General features: G+C 33.6%; 1 protein-coding gene across 1 annotated transcript in view; it reads right to left on the bottom strand.

Annotated features, from left to right (window-relative positions):
- Positions 1 to 177: 177 nt before the first annotated feature.
- The window catches only part of Rspo3 (R-spondin 3), a 79,224-nt gene continuing 59,613 nt past the window's right edge, over positions 178 to 19,788 (bottom strand). The window contains exon 5 of the mRNA XM_046427608.2: positions 178 to 1,414. Within this exon, the coding sequence (XP_046283564.1) occupies positions 1,221 to 1,414 (194 nt within the window). The 3' untranslated portion in view covers positions 178 to 1,220. The remainder of the gene's footprint in view (positions 1,415 to 19,788) is intronic.

Here is a 19,788-nt window from a genome sequence, read left to right as displayed (position 1 = left end):
ACTCTGTCAGTAAGTCTCCACTGGCTCAGATAAAGATGGATGCAAAGAGAAAACATTGAGAAACATTATATGTTATGGATTACGCAGGTCACAGTTTCTCCGATTTGGCAGAATTCTCAAGTCTCTACGAGTAACAACGACTCAATAAAACCAACGATAAAAGAAAGTGAACTAAACTTTAAAAACTATGAACAAATATATTTATTGTGGTGGCTTTCTCCCCTACTAGATACACCTTGTTAGAAAGTAGTATCCCTTTTAGTTCCAGGTGGACCATTAAGCAGGTAATAAAATCATTTTTTCCCTCATTGAGAGAGAAAGAAAACACATGACTTTGCAAACGTGTCATATTCTCCTTGCTCTATTTTTTTTTTGTTTTCTATGACATCAGAGTTTTCTTCTAATAAGTATGATTTTGTTTTTGGAAGAAAGTTACAGGCACATGTTTACAGACTTATATAATCCAAGGGGTAGCAGAGGCTAAACCACACAGTGCTGACACAGATTGGAGACCTGTTCCAGGAGATCACAACCCTTCACAGTTTGGGAGAGCAAAAAAGTAATCTCCAGTTCTATATTTCTTCCACATTTTGCCTTCCTCCAATCCCATACAGTATATTTATCTCTGGTATGCACTCTCATGTTTCTTGCAGAAGTACAGGATGCGGACAATAGAAGTAATCTTAAAACAGTTGTTTCTGTGATGATAGATCCTATGATTCCAAATGCCAGGCCCTAATACTGAGTGAGCATTCTCTAGATTTCCTGAACAAAAAACCCACATTGTCTTAGAACATTGTTTTTCTCCCCCTGATCTTTTCTTTGTTTTCAAGGGATATGGCATCTTTGAATTTTCAGAATTATCTTCTGCTTCTTAAAACAATAGTTCCAAAAATATTTTTATAGGGAAAAGAGGCTTCTTCTCCAGATATCATCATTACATTAATGATAACTTATTGATAATAATGGACAAAATTTTCTTGTTTTAAAAATGCTTAGAAGCACGTAAGATAACCATTCATAAGTATCCCTTCTTTGAACTTTTGGCTCTTTGTTGTTAACTATGCTCATATGAAGAATATAGCAACTATTTTCAATGTTGTTTAGACAGAGCAATAACAGATATGTAGTCCATTGTTGTTCTAATGGCTAGAACACCTGTCCTGGGCATCTGGCTGAGATAGCAGCATCATGAGTCTACAATAATCTCATGGGACCATCTAGTGTACAGTGCTGACTGATACCGATTTCTGTGTCTTTTCTTGAACTTTTCGCTTCTTCTGCTGCGGTTTGTCTTTGTTTTCTCGTTGTTCTGGGGTTTCTCTACTGGATTCTAGACCTTTGTTGTCAGGGAGAGCTTCCTTACTTTCTTCTTTATTAAGTTTTTTCCTTTTCCTCTCTCTTCCTTTTTTCCCTGAAATGAAAGGACACTCCTTTAAAAATTATGTTCAATTATGTTCCACTAGGTTATTCTAAGTTTTAAAAAAAATGTCTCATGTTTCACTTGAGCGTGGCATATCATACCCATTGATAGCAAATATCTATTCTTTACATCCTTCATTCAAATACTTTTTTAAGTCCTTGCAATATTCCCAACAATGTAAACATGAAATGCATATACAATATAATGACACAACTAGTTTGAACGCTACAGAATTCTATTCCTATAGTTTTGAGGTTTATTTAACAGATTACTAATGTATAGTTAATAGAAAATTTCAAATATATTTCTTACCATACTAAAATATTTACTAATATAAATATTTTATCTACCTCCTCTTTAAGGTATCATTTTGTATTCAGAATTTTTCAAGTAACATTTACATATTTGCAATCTGTCAAGCTATTTGCAAGCCCTCCAGGAAGAGAATTGATTATCATAACAAATATGGAAATAATTCGTGATGAGTACAGAATAAATTATACTTTTTATTAACACAAATATCTGTATTTTGAAATCAATTTATATTTCAATTTCTCTATGTGTTAGGGTGCTATAGATAACTTTTCAATAATCCTGTGGTATAGGCTAAAAGGGCAGGGATTTTTTATTTCTATTGACCAAATAAGTAGGTATTTATTGGATATATACTGGATTCCAGGGAGACTCTGGACGTTGAACTGGATTTGAAGCATAGATTTATTTATTCAGATTCAGATTGTGAGGTATTTTTCACAAGAGGAACAAACAATCCTTTTTCATGTGGGAAGGCATATTGTAGCCAACATGGCACCAGGGTGAAGAACTGAATTTTATTCCACTGACATTATAAAACCTCTGAGAATTTTACAGACAGCAATTTAATCAAATTATATGAGCCTGACACCAAATTAGATGAATTGTTTTCATTTCTTTCTAAAAAGTGAGTTAACTAAAGTTCTATTATGCAAACATTTTATATGTTTAATCAACAGTGGAATGGTTTTAGTAACATTCACTAACACATATATACCAAGGAGAAATTACTTATATTCAATTCAGTATCATAGTAAATGAAAACTAGGAACCAAGTATCCCTCAATGTGCAACAAATTCTGAATGTGTAGCCTTGTACACTGGGACATGTAAAATTTAAAATCAGTCTGTCTACAATAAGTAACTCTGGACTAGTTATTTTGGAAAAAATATTTGCATGAGAGAACCAAAGAATTTTCATGTTCTGAAACAGACTGCAAATATTGAATTCAGTGGTTTGGCCCTTCTTTTTCTGAGCTCTGGTTACCAAGTCCTAGGGAGCAGTATTATTAATATTGCATACATATCCTAGGCCAATAGTCTCCTTGGATTAATGATTTTATGCCATAACTAGCTTTGTCAGGAGATTATATTTACAAAACCTTCCAATTACTTTTATGAAAACTTTTCTTGTTGGGCTCAACATAACACATCTCTACATTTTGAACTCCAGAATAGTTAATAAAAATGAGAATTCAGATAGAGGTAAAGCAAAAATAATATTATTTGAGGTATACAGAGATCAACAAAAATACTAGAGGCAATTATCACTTCTAAATGGAACAACTTATCCACAAATTTGCCATTTCTATTATTCTTTTCACTGTAAAGAATATTGCTATGTTGCTGAGATTTTTATCTATCAACAGAATCCAGAGCCTCTTTTTCATGCTAGATTTAATGACTACATATTTGACTTGAACATGGTCTTGAACTAAACAGAGAAAATTGGAGACTAAATTTAAAGTAAAATTACTTCCTGAATATGCAGCATAATTTAAACTTTATAAAGCTACACAAACTGAAAAAGAGAAATGCTAGTTTTCATAGGAGGTACTTGGTTTTCAGAAGGAGATGCGGCAAAGGTTGGATTACATAATATTTCCATTTTGAAGCATATTTTGGAGGTGTTCAAGTTCAGCTCTGAAAAAACTGTGAGTGAAAATCATTCCAAAGTTTCATAAAAATTACTGACCCTAAACAAAATGTTATTTTTATGGAAATTATCCAGAAGTTCAGTGTTTGACATTGTTCTCTTGATGATGATCCAACATCTTACAGCTGTGATCCCAACCATAGTGTTTTAGAAACTTAAGAAATATATTGTTTCTTTCTTGGTTTCAGATTGATTTATATGTTTTTTTAGCCACTCTTGACAATATGCTCAACTTGCAGAGCATTTCTGTTTATTAGCAAGCTGATATGATTATTTCTTAAGACAGGCAGAAACATTTTTGGAAGTATCTTGAAACTCACTATTATAGCTTTATTACCCAAGGAAAAATTATTTAGTCTGGGCAGTGAGTGAAAGGGAGGATCTGGTGAAGTAACGGGAAACTAACACATTGTACACTTTTGCTGCCCAAGAGAGGGTGATTGTGCAATAGAAAAATGGGATTACTATTATTTTTTTTACAGACCATGTGTTAGTGGTTGGAAATGCTAACTACCCCTCTGCATAAATAATATATTTTCCTCCTATCCAAGAAACAAAATAGAAATGCAAAAGAGTGACTGTAGTCCATTAAAAATCATGTGCGATTTAGGGTGATTTTGTAAGGTTTTCATTAAAGGAGACTTCTTTTTCTATTTTTGTGACTTGATGACTTTTCATCGATGTGGTTAATAGTTATTCTATGACTTAAAAAAAAATTTCTGCAAATTAAGCCTTCCAGTAATAAAAAATCCACCATGTATGTGTTTTGAAACTATGTGTGTAGTGTGCACAGACACATGTGTGCCTGAACTGGATTGTGCAGTTATACAATGCATAACAGAATGTTCATCTCTCCTTGGTGTTCTAGTCATGAGGGTGACAAGGACTCTGTCCTCATGAATAGATTACTACTGTTATGGGACTGGGTTTTTTAGGAATGAGTTTCTGATAAATGAGTTTCACCAATTTCCTCTTACACATGCTCTTTTGTCTTTCCATCATGTTGTGATGTAGTTTCCTAGTTCCCAAAAGAAGATCTTCATCAGATGCTGGTGCCATGCTCTTGGATTTCTCCACCTCCAGAACCATGAATCAAGTAATCTTCTATTCTTTATAACTTACCCAGTCTATGATATTTCTGTTATAGCATCAGCAAATGGACTAAGACAGTCCTTGTAGGGAAACACTATGATATAAGATTTAAGAACACTGTCTTTAGAGTCAGAAAAACACTGTGTTCAAATTCTAAGTCTGCCACCAATAGTTGGGTGACCTTTGGCAAGTTTCTGATATTTCTCAGGATGAACTGATATTTCAGCTATGAATAATCATTATTACCTGCTAAACTTTGTAAGAATTAAATGAGGTGTTTGTAGAACAGTTGATTAATATGTGCCTGAACTACTAATCATCAGACAAATGAAAGCTGAAATTATTAACTCATTATATAAACATGAATTTAGCCCCTACTTCATGCCAAAAATATGCTAAAACCTGGAGATACAAATGAGATATGGAGATCAACACATTAGTCACACACCAATGCCAAAATAGAGACAGGCAAAATATCTATTTGGAACACAAGGTGGAGGGAGAGCATTAAACTCTTCCAACAGAGACTGAAAAGGGTGAGATGATATTCCAGTTGAGCTTTAAAAACATGTCATGAGTTTTCAGACTAATAAAGTAGAAGGGCAATCCAGGCAGTGAACAATATAACAGCATGAAGGCATGCAAGGACAATGTATTCTGGAGCACTGGAAGTAGACTTCCTCCATTTGATCAGAGTCTATATATAGGATATTACTGAGAGGCCTGGAAAGATATACAGGGCTCAATTGCCAAGTTGGGAATTTTTCCTGAGAACCAATGGCACTGGAGAAGGGCAAATATCAGAATCTGAGAGCAGGACAGAATTTTGGTGGTTCTGTGACTAGTTTATAAAAGACCAATGGAATATGCTAATATGTGACTTTGTTTCCTTTACAGAAAACAGATCTAAGTTATATGAATCCATTGAGGGAACATTTTCAGGGGCTGATATTTATATTTGAGCTTTAACTTTTGAAAGAGCAGCTAAAATCTCTGTGCAGACAATGACGCCATTATTATTTATGTTGCACACTACCATTACATAAGTGAATGGATAATAGACATTTTTGAGCCTTTGAAATTATTCTATTTTTAAATTTTTTTTAGTTGTAGTTGAACCACAATACCTTTATTTTATTTGTTTATTTTATGTGGTGCTGAGGATTGAACCCAGAGCCTCGCATATGCTAGGCAACCACTCTACCACTGAGCCACAACCCCAGCCCCTGAAATTATTGTATTAATACAAGAATATACAAGCTTTTATGTAAGCACTTTCTAAGATTTTTACAGACCAGGCTCCAAACAGATATGACTTAAAAATACAGATTCCTTGGAGATTGTGATTTGTAAGTTTCAGTTTGTTCTGATTGTATTCACATTAAGAACTATATTTGTAGAACAATACTAATACCCATTTTCCTTGAATAGATACAATTAAAGTTTATTTCAAATTACATGGTTACTCATTTGAATTACTTTTCCTAGTGGATATTTTCCTAATGGATAGTAAATTTGATTTACTATCCTCACTAATTTTTAGGGAAACTTTTCTAATTAGGTACATTTGAATAGGCACCCAGTTATGATATGAAAATCCTTGCAGAATTTTTCTTTACCAATTTTCTGTTAAAATGCAAATATAAGCAGAAAAGAATAAACATATAAAAATAACAAAGAGATAAGAAAATGATCCTGAATTATTTTTCCCAAGATATATTTAAATTCCAAGTGAAAATACAAACCTTAGAAAATTTTCAATATCCTTTTAAACATACCATGGTTACTAATAAAAGGGATGCCTTCCATAGAATGAGAAATCTAATTCATTTATCAAGAATTACTTAAATTATGAATGTGAATTAGTGATGTTTAGAAATGATCTGTCCAGTTTTTTAAAGGGCTTCTTTGTGAAGTTCCTACAAAGTGTCACTAAGGGGAGCCGTTGAGCTTTAAGCGGTTACACTTCCCAAGACAAACTAGGTTATGATTTTTTCCCCAAAGCTAAAAATGTATCCCACATTCTAGACTGAGACTGAATGATTCTATGACTCCAACCATTCAAATAAATATCCAATTTAAAAGAAAAATTTTCTTTCTGTCCTTTACTTGTAAAATGAAATTCAATTGGAAATCCATGGCTTTCAGCCTTCCAAAAAGCACAAATGGTGGGGAAAGGGGTTCATCTGATGACTTTTAAATATGGAGCTGGCCTTGGTTTTTATATAGACAGGATAAAAATTTGAACAGTCATTCTTTTTAATTAATATATCATTGTAGAAAAGTTGCAAGAGAAGGGATTTACTACAGTATTATTTTTTAAAAAATAGCAATGATGATCTGTTATGTAGATACATATTTAAAGGTTTTTGAACTGTGGGCTATATAAACACAGGACAGCCTGACCCAGTGGTGAAAGACACAGCTGAAAGTCATCAAGGCCAAATGTCCTTCTCAGTTATATTATTACCAAGCATTTTGACTTGAGAAACATATCCAAACTTTTTGCTCTTTTTCTGTTTGCTTTTTTTTTTAATAAAATAGATACACCCTTTGCCATAATTCTAAGAAATGTAGTAAAAATATCAAAGATTAGATGTCTCCTTCTCCTCCTTTTTCTTTCTTTCTTTTCTTTTCTTTTCTTTTTTTAATAGGCAAACACTTCATTTCTCCCAATTGGAATTTATGGCTACCTGAATTATTTGTTCTCTTACTTTGTATGTGATTAAATTCTATTGTTTTCTATTTAACTTCTAATATGTTTTTGATTAATTGTTCGAAGAACAATAATTCTCCTGGTGTGGTAGTCCACACTTGTAATCCCAGCTACTTGGGAGGTTGAGGCATCAGGATTGCAAGTTCAAAGCCAATCTCAGCAATTTAGAGAGGCCCTGAGCAATTCAGCAAGAATCTGTCTTAAAAAAGTGTGTGTGTGTGTGGGGGGGGGGGGGGTGCTGAGGAAGTGAATCAGTGGTTAAGTCCCCTGAGTGCAATCCTTGGTACCAGAAAAAAAACAAAGTAAATATTCAACTTATTATATACTCTCCTACAAGTTGTTAATTTAGGACATTATCTGGAACTTATTTTTTTGCAAAGATAGATCTGATCATTAAAATATGTTAAGATTGGAGTTGTATTTTGTCACCATTTGGGGAAAAAAGTCAATTTAAGAGATGCCATCTATTTATATCATGTTATTCTGGGAAATCAGAAATGAGAGGACACTTATTATAAGACACTGAATGTACATTTTAGAAGGAAGAGAGTTAAACCTAAGCTTCTTAGCATGGCTTTCATGATTCTTGTCCAGGGTAACCTGTCACCCACTTGCTTCCTCAACCACTCTGTTGCCATCACACTTCTCTTCCTAGGCTCCCTGCACTTCCTCTACCACAATATCAACTGATAATATCTATTTGCTACATTTAATTAGAATATAGTCTCTAGAATCCTTTGTCCTAACTCAGACTCAGTGTTTAACTCCCTGGCCACATCACCTCTTCAAGGAAGCCTTCCTTGGTCTAAGTCTTTCTAGGTTAGGTTATTACACTTCTCTTTTCTGAGCACTCAGCCCCCAATTAGGATACTGCTGCACTACTCAAGGTGAAGATGACGTTGGTAGTCTGTTTTTTAAAACAGTAAGAATAATAATCACTAAGTTTTGATGGAACACTTCTATATGCCAGACACATTTCTAAGTAAGAGTGCTATGTCTATAAGCTCTAATCTTACCCCCATTTTGCAATGAGGAAATTGGGGCTTTTAACCATGATCCCCTTCTGCTTCTGTGGTATTTCTCAACAGAGCATATGATATTCATCCTTGTTTTATTTCACACTCAAGTTACACTGAGTAGAAAAAATGAGGCAAGGCAATTGTCCAGATGTGGACTTTTTTTAATATTTATTTTTTAGTTGTAGATGGACACAATTTATTTATTTATTTATTTATTTATTTATTTATTTATTTATTTAATGTAGTGCTGAGGATTGAACCCAGGGCCTCACATGTGCTAGGTGAGCACTCTACCACTGAGCCACAGTCCCAGCCCCAAGTGGACTAACTTTTAAACAGAGAGTTTTCTTAAATTCAGGGTTTGCAGCCAACTTATATAACCTCTTAAAATTTGAATTTCCTACGTAGCAAGTTGCTTATCAGAACCTGAGGGCATTTTGGAATAGATATTTTGTTACCTCATTTAGTTACCTCCCTCTCTTTCCTTTTATTTTTCAATGCTACAAATCTAATTATTTTTTAGTATTTTTGTTCCTCCTAATACATAGAGGTACGATATAAATTTAATTTTGAATTTATTAATACAGCAGTTTCTACTTGTCTGCAGGGAATGTGATTCGAGACTCCCAGGGGATGTCTGAAACCATGTACTGAACCCTATATAAAATCCTACAAATACCATGGTTTTCTTCTGTATACCTTACCAGGAGGAAGTTTAACTTGTAAATTAAGCACAGATTAACAATAATAGAAGAGTTATAACAATAACAAAGTTTCATGAATGTGGCCTCTGTCTCTTCTTCCAGTTGTTTTACTGTATTGTGCTAACCCTCCTTGTGATGTAAGATGATGTATCCAGAGATGGAGTGAGGTGAATGACAGTATCCTGATGCATTGTGAGACTGGTATGGGAACACAAACAATGCATACCAGGGTCCCTGAGAGGGTAGCTTAACAGACTGGCAGGCAGGTGTGGATAAAAGAAACTTAAAAAACATGAATATGTTGGGCAAAAGGATGATTCATGTCCTGAGTGTTTGGAGCAGGACACAGTGAGACTCCATCATGCTGCTTAGCATGGCCCAGAATTTGTTTACTTCTGGACTTTTTCATTTAATATATTTGGATTGTAATTGACTGTGGATAACACACCACAGGAAGTGAAACCTTGGATAAGAGGAGAGACTACTGTATAAAATATCATTTACATCTAATTTAGAAACATTATTTTATCATTAAGCTATCATTGCATTTTTTGAAACCCCAATGAAATTATCAAATGTTTTTATATTCTGTCATACTTAATACCAAAAATGAGGAAAGGAACTATGCAGATCTTTGCTTTAAAAATCTCATTGAGTTTTGAATATAGTCCTATTATGAATCATTTCATCCTATAGCAAACATCATAAATGTTAATAAAATCACAATTTTTTAGAATCTATAGTTTTATTGTCTGCTTTAAGCAATAGTTTTGCTTTGTTTTTTTTTTGGGGGGGGGATTTTTTTGCAGTTTTTACCCCCGTGCTCAGAAATTTTTAATTTTGGCTCTATGGACTGACAAGTTTCTATGACCCTTTCACCCAATAAACTCCCTCCCACCTCTTGACTTCCCCTGCTGTGAACCCAAGGCTGGATCATTGTTTGCATTAAAAAGGGACATTGGAGTCCAGAAGTAACTTTTAAAGATAATGAATACTGCATACTAGTATGTGTTCCTTCAGTAAGTAATCAGTCTTAAAAACAATTAAAAATACATACTGGAGAAAGTTCCCAAAGATTTTTTAAAGCTATTTACAATATTTAAAATGTACTTAATTTTAAAAGTATAGGGTGTCTCGCACTTATTGTGTAACATTTTAAAAACACAACAATAGTATAGCAATTTATATTAAATAAACATTTTAAATTTATCATTCTTTAATATGGGATTATTTCTCTTGAATAACTGCTTTACATTTAAAAGTTGATTAAAAATAAGCAATTTCAATGTTTTTTTTTTTTGGTGTAAAAGTTCTTAACTTTTAAATTCTATCCACCAAATTAGGTTAGATCAAACAACTTGGAAACAGAATCAGATTAATTTACATGTTGAAATCCCATTAATTTACATGTTGAAAATTTCTTGATCTAAGCACTTTTGCTTAACACATTTTGAACTAGATGTTGGATCTCAAACAATACTATCTATTGGATAAACATGTAAATTTATTCTGATTCTCACTTGATGTAAAAGAGTGTGTTACAATCCAATTTTTGTTCTTTTGCCATGAAATTCTGAATACCTTATAAAGTGAATATTATTATTCCCTAAAAAGTGACCCTGCAGAGAATATTTTGATTGTTTCACATACTATTTATAAACTTAAAATGTGGGGATTTTACTGCTTATCTTCAGAAACTTAGAGAATGCTATGGCTGAGTTCTAATATTTCAAAGGCCTTAAAAATGTATTTGGGAACACTGTCAAGTGTCCTACTCAAAATTTTCATTTGGAGCCCTCCTAGTGACTAGGGAGGCTGAAGCAGGAGGTTCACAAATTCAAGTCTAGCTTGGGCAGCTTAATATGACCCTGTCTCAAAATAAAAAATAAAAAGGGCTGGGATGTAGCTCAGTGGCAAAACACCTCTGGATTCAATCCCTCATACTGCAAAAAAAAAAAAAAAAAAATCAATCAAAACCAAACAAAAACAAAAACTTCCCATTTGGACTGTATCTTCTCAAAGTATTAGTAACTGTCTCAAAAGTGAACAGATGTGCTCATCTTTCTTTGTAACACACATATTCTACTCAGTCTCCTTCACACCACCCATTCTGGCTTTAGCTTACACTTAGTATCTCAACCTAGAGAATACCTGTGAATCTATGGAATGTTTATGACAAATACAAATGTCTCTCGGTATCCAGGGGGTGGGTTACAGGACCTCCATGAACACCAAAATCCCTGGAAGTTCCAGTGTCTCATATAAAATGGCATAGTATTTATACATAACCTATGCACATCCTGCCATATTCTTTACATCATCTCTAGATTACCTATAATACCTAATACAATGCAAATGCCATGTCAATAGTTTGCATGCTACATTATTTAAGGAATAATGGCAAGAAAACAAGTCTGTATAGTTCAGTAGAAATAAAATTTTTTCCCCAATATTTTCAGCCCAAAGTTGGTTGAGCTCTTGAATGTGGAACTATGGATACAGAAACATGACGATCTTTTTTTTTTTTCATATTACACTTTAGAAAATTCTCTCGGTAGGTTAAACAACAAAAACCAGTGAAAGGACCTCTTTGAAAATTCCTATCATACACATTGCCAGACTGAAAGTACATAAATATTATCACCTACGAGTTTTCCTATAAACCAGAATACATAATAATCATACCAGTGATCCCTTTGAGAAATCTGGAAAATTTTTCTCTTTATTAATGGACTACAATTAATTACTTTAAAAAAACTTTTCACTTTCTTTATGATGAAGTAGTTTGCTTAATGTTGTTTTGATTTAAAATTTAAATGTAACCACTTTATTTAATATATCACTACACAACAACTAAGTTGAAAGTGCTGTTTACAGTATAGATTGCTTTGAAAATATAAATTTTCTAAAGAATTTGCTACTGTGAATTTTAATTTTCTTGCTCTAAATTTTTCTGAGTTGACTCTCATGCTCACATTCAATAACTGTACTCAAGTAACAATAAAAATCACATAAATTAACTGGGGTTCAGTGGTACACCAATGGAATTCCAGTTGTTCTGAGGCTGAGGCAAGAGGATGGCAAGTTCAAGGCCAACCTCAGCACTTTAGCAACACCCTTTCTCAAACGAAAAAAATAAAAGGAGCTGGGGAATATAGCTCAGTGGTAAAATTCCCCTAGGTTCGATCTCTAGTATTGCAAAAAGAAAACAAAAGTGCTTAAATTTGTTGACATTTCTAATGCACTTACCTCAGAAAATCAGAAAATGAAATTGTATCAATATTTGATTCTAAAGGTTAATGTGTTTTAAATTTTTTTTTTCTTTTATCTGTACATGTTCCTCTCATGAAGAAGTACATTGAGTTTTCATGGAATGTTTAGAGTAAAAATGATATTTGAGTTTCCCTATTTTTCTTTGCTTGAAATGGATGTTCTGGAATATCCTCATGGTTAATGTCCACCAAAAGAAAAGCTCTTTCATTGTTTTTTTTTTTTAAGAGAATCACTAAGCCAAGAGCATTGTCTTCATCTTTGATGAAATATAGCTTTCCAATTAGCAGGAAAGGCCTTCATTTCAAAAGGCTGAACAGAATGCTACTTGTAAATTCATTCCAGCTGGGTAAATTGAAGAACTGAAACAATTCCAAAGAAAGAATATTCTCTGGGCATTTATCATTTGATTTTCATTTGGATAAATTTCCATTTGCTCCAATAATTTGTTTCAGAATTTTGGTCTTCTGAGACAGAAAAGAAAGTGTTGATAGCCATGTTTGACTGTATTGTACTTCTTCCCTTACCCAAATTATCTGCTCAGTTGTATTGACAAGAGGGATTGGCCTCACACTTGCAATAACTGACCATACAAGAAACCTTGATGTTACTCTACTTTCATCATTTTATGCACTAGTTGATTCTGCTGTCAAATTCTCATTTGACCACAGCCCACTCTTTTCTTTGGGGCATTTTATTCTTCTATGGGGAAAAATAATGTAACTCTAATCACAAGGGGAGAAACAATTACTAAGTCAATTATCTAATTTAGTGTGCTGTTCTATGATATTTTAGCTAAAGATATCCACACTTTTGTAGCTGTTTTTAATGTTTCTAGCTATTTATTGACTACCTATGTGAAGCTAATTTATAAATGTACCTTCAATACAATTTAAAATGCTTTTTGCTTTGCATCAGTATTTTTTTTTCTTTTCCTTTACTGCATACCATTTCAAACCATTACCATAACTAGCTTGAAAAACATGAGTGGGGATGTACCTCAGTGATAGAAAACCTGTGTGGCATGCACGAGGACCTGAGTTCAATCCCAAGCGTCACAGACAAACAAACCACGAAGAAAACTTTACTCAGTCTCTATTAAAGTTCTTAATACTTTAGTTTTATTCCTAATGTAAATAAAGTCATAAGGGGTATATTTCACCAATAACAGATAATGCAGATAGTTTCCCTATTGTTTCTTCCTTTCTATGGGATGAGACAAATCTATGCTCTAAATTATAAATACTTCCCATATTCATTTCCATATCAGCAAGAGGGCTCCTTGTATTTCTTCATCAATAGGAGTACACATACTTGAGTGCAACAGAAGTGCCTCAATTTCTTTAAAATATTTTAGCAGTTGGATGTTCACTGATTTAGAAATATCCCCCATTTAGTTAAGGAAGATTAGTAAGATTTTACTATATCACATTTACAGGTTTTCACCATACTTTGTCTATCACTGTATTTATGAATGTTGGATTGAGGGAGAGTTGGAAGAATAGACACATGTGCAACAAATGCGTGTGTGTGTGTGTGTGTGTGTATTTGCACATATTTATTTATAGGTCCTTTCTTACCACAGATGGAAAATTGTTCTTATTTTTGGTGTGGACTTTAAAATATGAATTCCAAGACAGACTATTTTCCAATTTAATTTTTAATAACCCTAAAAGGAAATGTGTCCTCTTTTAAAGAGTGCTTCAGAAATTTGAGGATTTGAATGATGAGATTTCTCTAGGTTATATGACTTTTATCTTTTTATCAGTCATTTTTTCCATAAACTAAATTAACATGTACCCTCTTTCTTTTCTTTTTTTTTCTTTCTTTTTTTTTTTTTTTGCAGTGCTAGGGATTGAACCCCAGGGCCTTGTGCATGCAAGGCAAGCACTCTACCAAATGAACTATATCCCCAGCCCTCCTCTTTATTTTTCTCTACAAACCTTCAAAATATTTCAGGAAAATGAAATATTGTCCTCCAATAAGCATCTGATTGATTCAAAAGAAATAAAGGAATTACTTTCATTCTTTGTATACTCAACCTATATGAGGCCTTTCCCTCCCAACTTGATTGACATTATCCTTAGGAGTCCAATTTCCCTAGTACTTTCTTTTTTTTTTTTTTTTTCCCTAGTACTTTCTTATGACTAACTAAGGTATTTCCCATTGTTTTGACAACCTCTGTGAATTGCAATATGTGTTTGCTAAATTAAAATCTATATTTTTTGTCATGTGTCAAGGTGATATTAAACTTACTTCCTGTATTTTCATATTATTATGAATTGCTGCATAATAAAATAACAGTTGTAAATACAATGGACTTACTCCTTATAGAAATTAAACATTAATTACAAGTCATCTATTAAAATATTGAAAAAGGAAATACAAGTCACAGGACAGGTCATTTAGGGGTAGGATAGATGGACAGTAATTGCAGCTTCTGGCAGTGGGTTCCTGGCCTATTTGCATGATTTTATGCACAAGGGGATGCTTATAAAGCACATATGCTTGATTCCTTAGTACATACTACTACTGTGACTCAAAAATTTATGGTAGCTCCAATTTTCTATTTGGCAAAAACCTTCATACAATAGCTACTCAATAAATATATGTTGACTACACTAAAGAAAAAGATAAATAATGTCCTCTTTCTTGATGTCATGGCTACTACTCAATTTGGGGGAGAGTTAAAAACAGGCATAGAAAGTTTTGGTCTTACTTTTTCCTATGCAAATATTCTTTGATTACCCAGTGTCCCAAACAACTTGTCTTAATAAGCCCCATTTATTATTATGAAGTCTTCAGCCAGTTAGCCAGTTATTTTCCAAGATTGACTTCAAGTGGCTACAGCCCAATCCAGAGATATAGTCGTAGGTAAATCATTCTGGCCTGTCATAATCTAGTATAGTATCTTGGGACCAAGTCAGTGATAGTGATGAGTAACTAGAGTACCCTAAAGTGCCCTAAGGCTGTGTCAAGAAGAGGCTTAGAGTCCAGGTTGCAACAGAAAGGTGATAGGGGATTCTACTCTCTTCTAGTCTGAGAAAGGGAAGACTCAGGAATTTGAAAGCTCTCAATGTTCCTGAGGTTGGGGGCATGGGCCAGAGTCCATCTCCCAGCCAAGATCTGGGAAACAGTGGCCTAAGAAAAAAGTGTCTGAGATGGTTTGGAAAAAAAAGAGTCAGAGCAATAGAAAGGGGAAAGGGAGGAGGAGAGGCAGGGAATTTGGGCGATTGTGAGAAGCTGAAAGATGCCAAAACAACTTTTTCTTTCTTGAATTATCTTCTATAGCAGCATAAATGATGCTTTATTTGGTGGAGTTGGGAATGTAGTCTTCTTTTAAAGTCCTGAAATATGATCCTGGCCCATCTTGCCCCAATCTTGGGGCTTTTGTATACTCCTTTGAAGTGGCACTACATACTCTCAGAAGCCTGACTTCCCCTTGAGTTTTGAATGACTGTGGCTTTTGCTGTAATCCATTGAATTTTGCTTTCAGTGGAATGCCCCCAAAACGAAGGACTATTGGATAGTATGATGAAACTTCCATGTAGAGGATGCAGCAAGGGCAGCAGATGGCATGTGCAATGCAGTCAATGGGGAGAGAGAAAGTCCTGGGAAAAACTGAAGCAAATAAGCTGACAACTAAAGAAAATGTGACAATATCTGAAGGAATAAACCCCATCTTATGCAATCTCCAGAAAAAATGGAGTATTTGTTCTTTAACTGAAGTATCTAAGAACCAAATAAAATGATCTTGGGAATAAGAGGGCTGAATAAAATAGACAAGTATAGTTTTAAAAGGATAATAGGTTTTGTTAAGCCATGTTTTTGTTTTTATTTTCTGAGCAAAGTGAACAGCTTCCATCTGTGCCTTAAGACCATGTTATTGTAGAAAAGAGGATCGTATGTAAGCCTATCCCTTATGGCAGAGAATTTTTGTGAGAAAAGGTACTAGTCAGGATATGATTTAAAAGAGTAGGGAATAAAATTATTGAAGGAGAGTGGAAGTAAGATTTGCAGACTTGTTCCTCTGCAATGCTGGGGTTTTGGGGGAAAGGAAAAATAATCCTTTCTTCTTCATTATACCTTGTCCAAACTTAACCAAACACATCTTTGGGCCCAACAAACTGTAGAATGTTTTAAGCTGCAGAAGACTTGAGGAATTAAGTACAAAATGTTTCCTGGGCAGACCTGCTGAGTAGGAATAGTTTGGGTGTGGGTGTGTGCGTCTGCCATAATAAACAGAACATAATACAGTGGCTTCTAAAATATTAGCAAATATTTCAGACATCACTGAATGACTTCTGATTTTTGCACCACTGCTTATAACAGCTGGAAAGAAGTTGTATCCTTTATCTATCTAGGCTAATGTATTTAACTTTATTTATACATGGGTTACAGGATTCATATATTTTACTATACTACTTTTAGCTATTGAAAATCGCCCCTTTAAGGTACATTTTGAAGGCTGCCTCTTTATCAGATCTTCCCTAATCATTCTCCAGCAGGTAAGGAGAGATAAAGTAAAATAGAGTTGTTATAACCCTGGACTGTAAATTTAGAAAGATCTGAATCTAATTTTCTGCCAAGCCATTTAGTTATCATCTATCCTTGGGGATATTACTTAAACCCTCAAGACTTCATCTTTTAAAATGTGTTCCTAAAAAAGCATGGCATTGGGGATGGGGTTGTGGCTCAGAGGTACAGCACTCGCCTACCATGCGTGAGTCTCTGGGTTTGATCCTCAGCACCACATAAAAATAAAATAAAGATATTGTGTTCACCTATAACTAAAAAATAAATATTTTTTAAAAAGCATGGAATTAAATTTAAAAAAATCTGAAAGAGGTATCAGGAACTGTGCATTTTAAACTAGTTATATATTTTTTTTATCAGTAACTTGACCTTAAGTAAAGCACCCTTTGTGTTTCTGTTGCCTCATCTGTAAGATAGAATTGATAAATTCTTATTGTTCTCTTAATTTGGAGTAGGTGTTAGAAACCAGTGATATATAAGTAGTAGGAAATATAAAGAATTATTTAAATGATTATTTAATTTAATATTGGTCTCTATGAAACTACAAAACAGCTGAATGACTAAAGCAAGCCACCTTTGAAAAGACATCAGCCTTTATCTGCTTCCAGTAAAATCTCAGCAGGAGAATTTAATTCTCTTTAGACTTCTGGTAAAAGAGCCCACTCAAGTCTACCTGCCTTAGGAAATTATAAAACATTTTACCTCTTGCATCTCTTTTAAATGAGTCATTTCATCTGTCCTCATTTAGTTAAAGCATCTCTAATATCCAGACTGTATTTCTGCAAAAACTAGATCACTGGTTTTGTGTGTATATGTGTATGTGTGTGTGTGTGCCTGTGTGTGATTCCAAGTATTTTCTACCCTATTTTACAGAGCATTATCTCTTTTAGCAACTTATTTTTGCTTCAGCCACACTATATATCTCACTATTATTTAATTTCATCTTGCTCTTTCCTGCTTTTATGCCTTGGTGAATGATGATTCTCAATGGAAAGTTCCTCTCCCCTTCTTTAGCTGGAAAAATTCTACTTGGCCTTCAAGATCCAATAATAATTTACCTCCTCTGTCTCCTGAGGACACATTAATCTATTCTGCCTTTGTCTACACTCAACTTTCCCATGAAACTATGAACTTCCAAATGAGTCTTGCACATATTGGTACATCTTCCTTGTTTTCACTTCTAGTATCTAGTACAGTTCCTGGCATATAGTAGCTACTCTACATCTAGCATGGAGTGGTTTCCTATACATAAAAATCAAATAAAAGAATGGACAGACAATGTTCCACACCAGACTCATGCAAAGCAAGATGAGTGGTGTATCACAAGGCTTAAATAATAATACAATTAAATCATTCTATTCATTAAAAACAACTTTTCTAGTAGTACAAGTCATTTAATGGGCTTTACTTTCTCATTGATATAATTATATTTCTTTGTCTCTTGATGTCATTCGAGGTAAGGGAATATTTGCTTTCAGTTATGTTATGATACAGTAAATGAAATGATTTTATATGAGGTATGGTAACAATGCATCATTCCAGCTGGGAGCAGGAGGTTGGAAGGCTCACTCATGGTACCATCACATCTAGCTTCCAAAATTTCTAGGCTTCAGTTTGACTTCTGACTATTACGCACGGAACATTATGCATAAGTCAGCAATGTAAAATTTAGTCACATTTTTGTACACTATGTTACAAGAAAAATTAACTTTCCTTTTAAAGTCAGTGAAAAATAGAGAATAAACAGAGTAATAAAAGAGCTGGGCAGATTCAGTTGACTCAATTAACAAGTCTCAAGAAGAAAATTACTATAAGCATCCACTTCAAAAATATGAGCAATGCCAGTTAATGTTTATCCTTGTCTTGGTAACCATTCTTACCCAGGGTCCATTAAGAATATTATGCAAATTGAGACCCCTTCAAATTTCTAAGAAACATGACCTTTTTTTCCTGAAACAGTCCTTTGTCCCTGTGGATTGTATGGGATTCCTGTTAAGTAAAACATTAACTGATTTTTTTTTTTTTTTCAGGGATGATGTTCCAAAATATCCTATATGCATCCTTTGGAAATTTAAAGATCCTTTTAAATTTAAGTCTTCCGAAAGCATTTTGCCTTAGTTTTTAGAATTACTTTAGTCCTTTTAATTTTTTGATGTGGTTTTAAACCAATTTCCTTCTAGTTTAACATTTTCTAAATTGGCTCTTATCTGTAAATTTTAACACCTTCATCTGAGACTTCTAATATCTGCACCACCAGAAATTAAAGTTGATGGGCTTTTTGAAAAAATTACTAATAATCTCCTTGTTCTTCTATTTTATCCAATATTTGACTGTAAACTTGTCTCTTGTATCTCTTTGTATCTTGAATGTCTGTATCTAATAGTTGTCTTAGCTTTTTGTATTTTTTATCTGAAATACCTTTATGTGACATTTTTAACCATTTTTTATCTTGTTTTTATCTTCTAGTTTTTTCTAAGGTTTGTACATTCACCCTTAGTTGCTTTTTTTCCTCCTAGTTTTTGGGTTTTTTTTTTTTTTTTGCTTTCTATTTTGTGGGTTTAAAATTCTTGTCTTCCTACATCTTCTCTATCTTCCTACATCTTTTCTGTCTTTTTTTTTTACCTTCCTGTACTTCTGTCTTCAAAGTTTTTCACTTCAAATTTCTAATATTCTTTCTCCAAATTGCTTTTATCCTATTATGTTTCCATTTATATATATATATATATATATATATTTTTTTTTTTTTTAGTATACCCCTTTCACCACCTACAGCTTCACTCTTTTAAACGAGGCTTAGATTTTGTTTAAATCGCTTCAATGTTAGTTTACATGGCTGCCCTTCAACCAAAGGCTTTTCTTTTTTTTTTTTTAACTCCATTGAGAAGCTTTGTCTCAATCTGCCATGTACAAATACCTTTTTCTTCTTTCTTCCCTTCTCAAGCTTTTAAATTAAGTCTAGTTTCCTCAAAATCTTTTTAAATGGCGTTTTACAACTTTTTACTTTACCACAGAGATTATCTCATCTAGAAACATTTTTCTTTTTTTTAACCTTTATATTA

The sequence above is a fragment of the Marmota monax genome, unplaced genomic scaffold (assembly GCF_021218885.2).
Source record: "Marmota monax isolate L192 unplaced genomic scaffold, Marmota_monax_Labrador192_F-V1.1 WCK01_AAM20220418_F8-fsc00424, whole genome shotgun sequence".
NCBI lineage: Eukaryota > Metazoa > Chordata > Mammalia > Rodentia > Sciuridae > Marmota > Marmota monax.
Note: the sequence above shows the minus strand (reverse complement) of the source record. Positions and strands in the feature narration are given on the sequence as shown.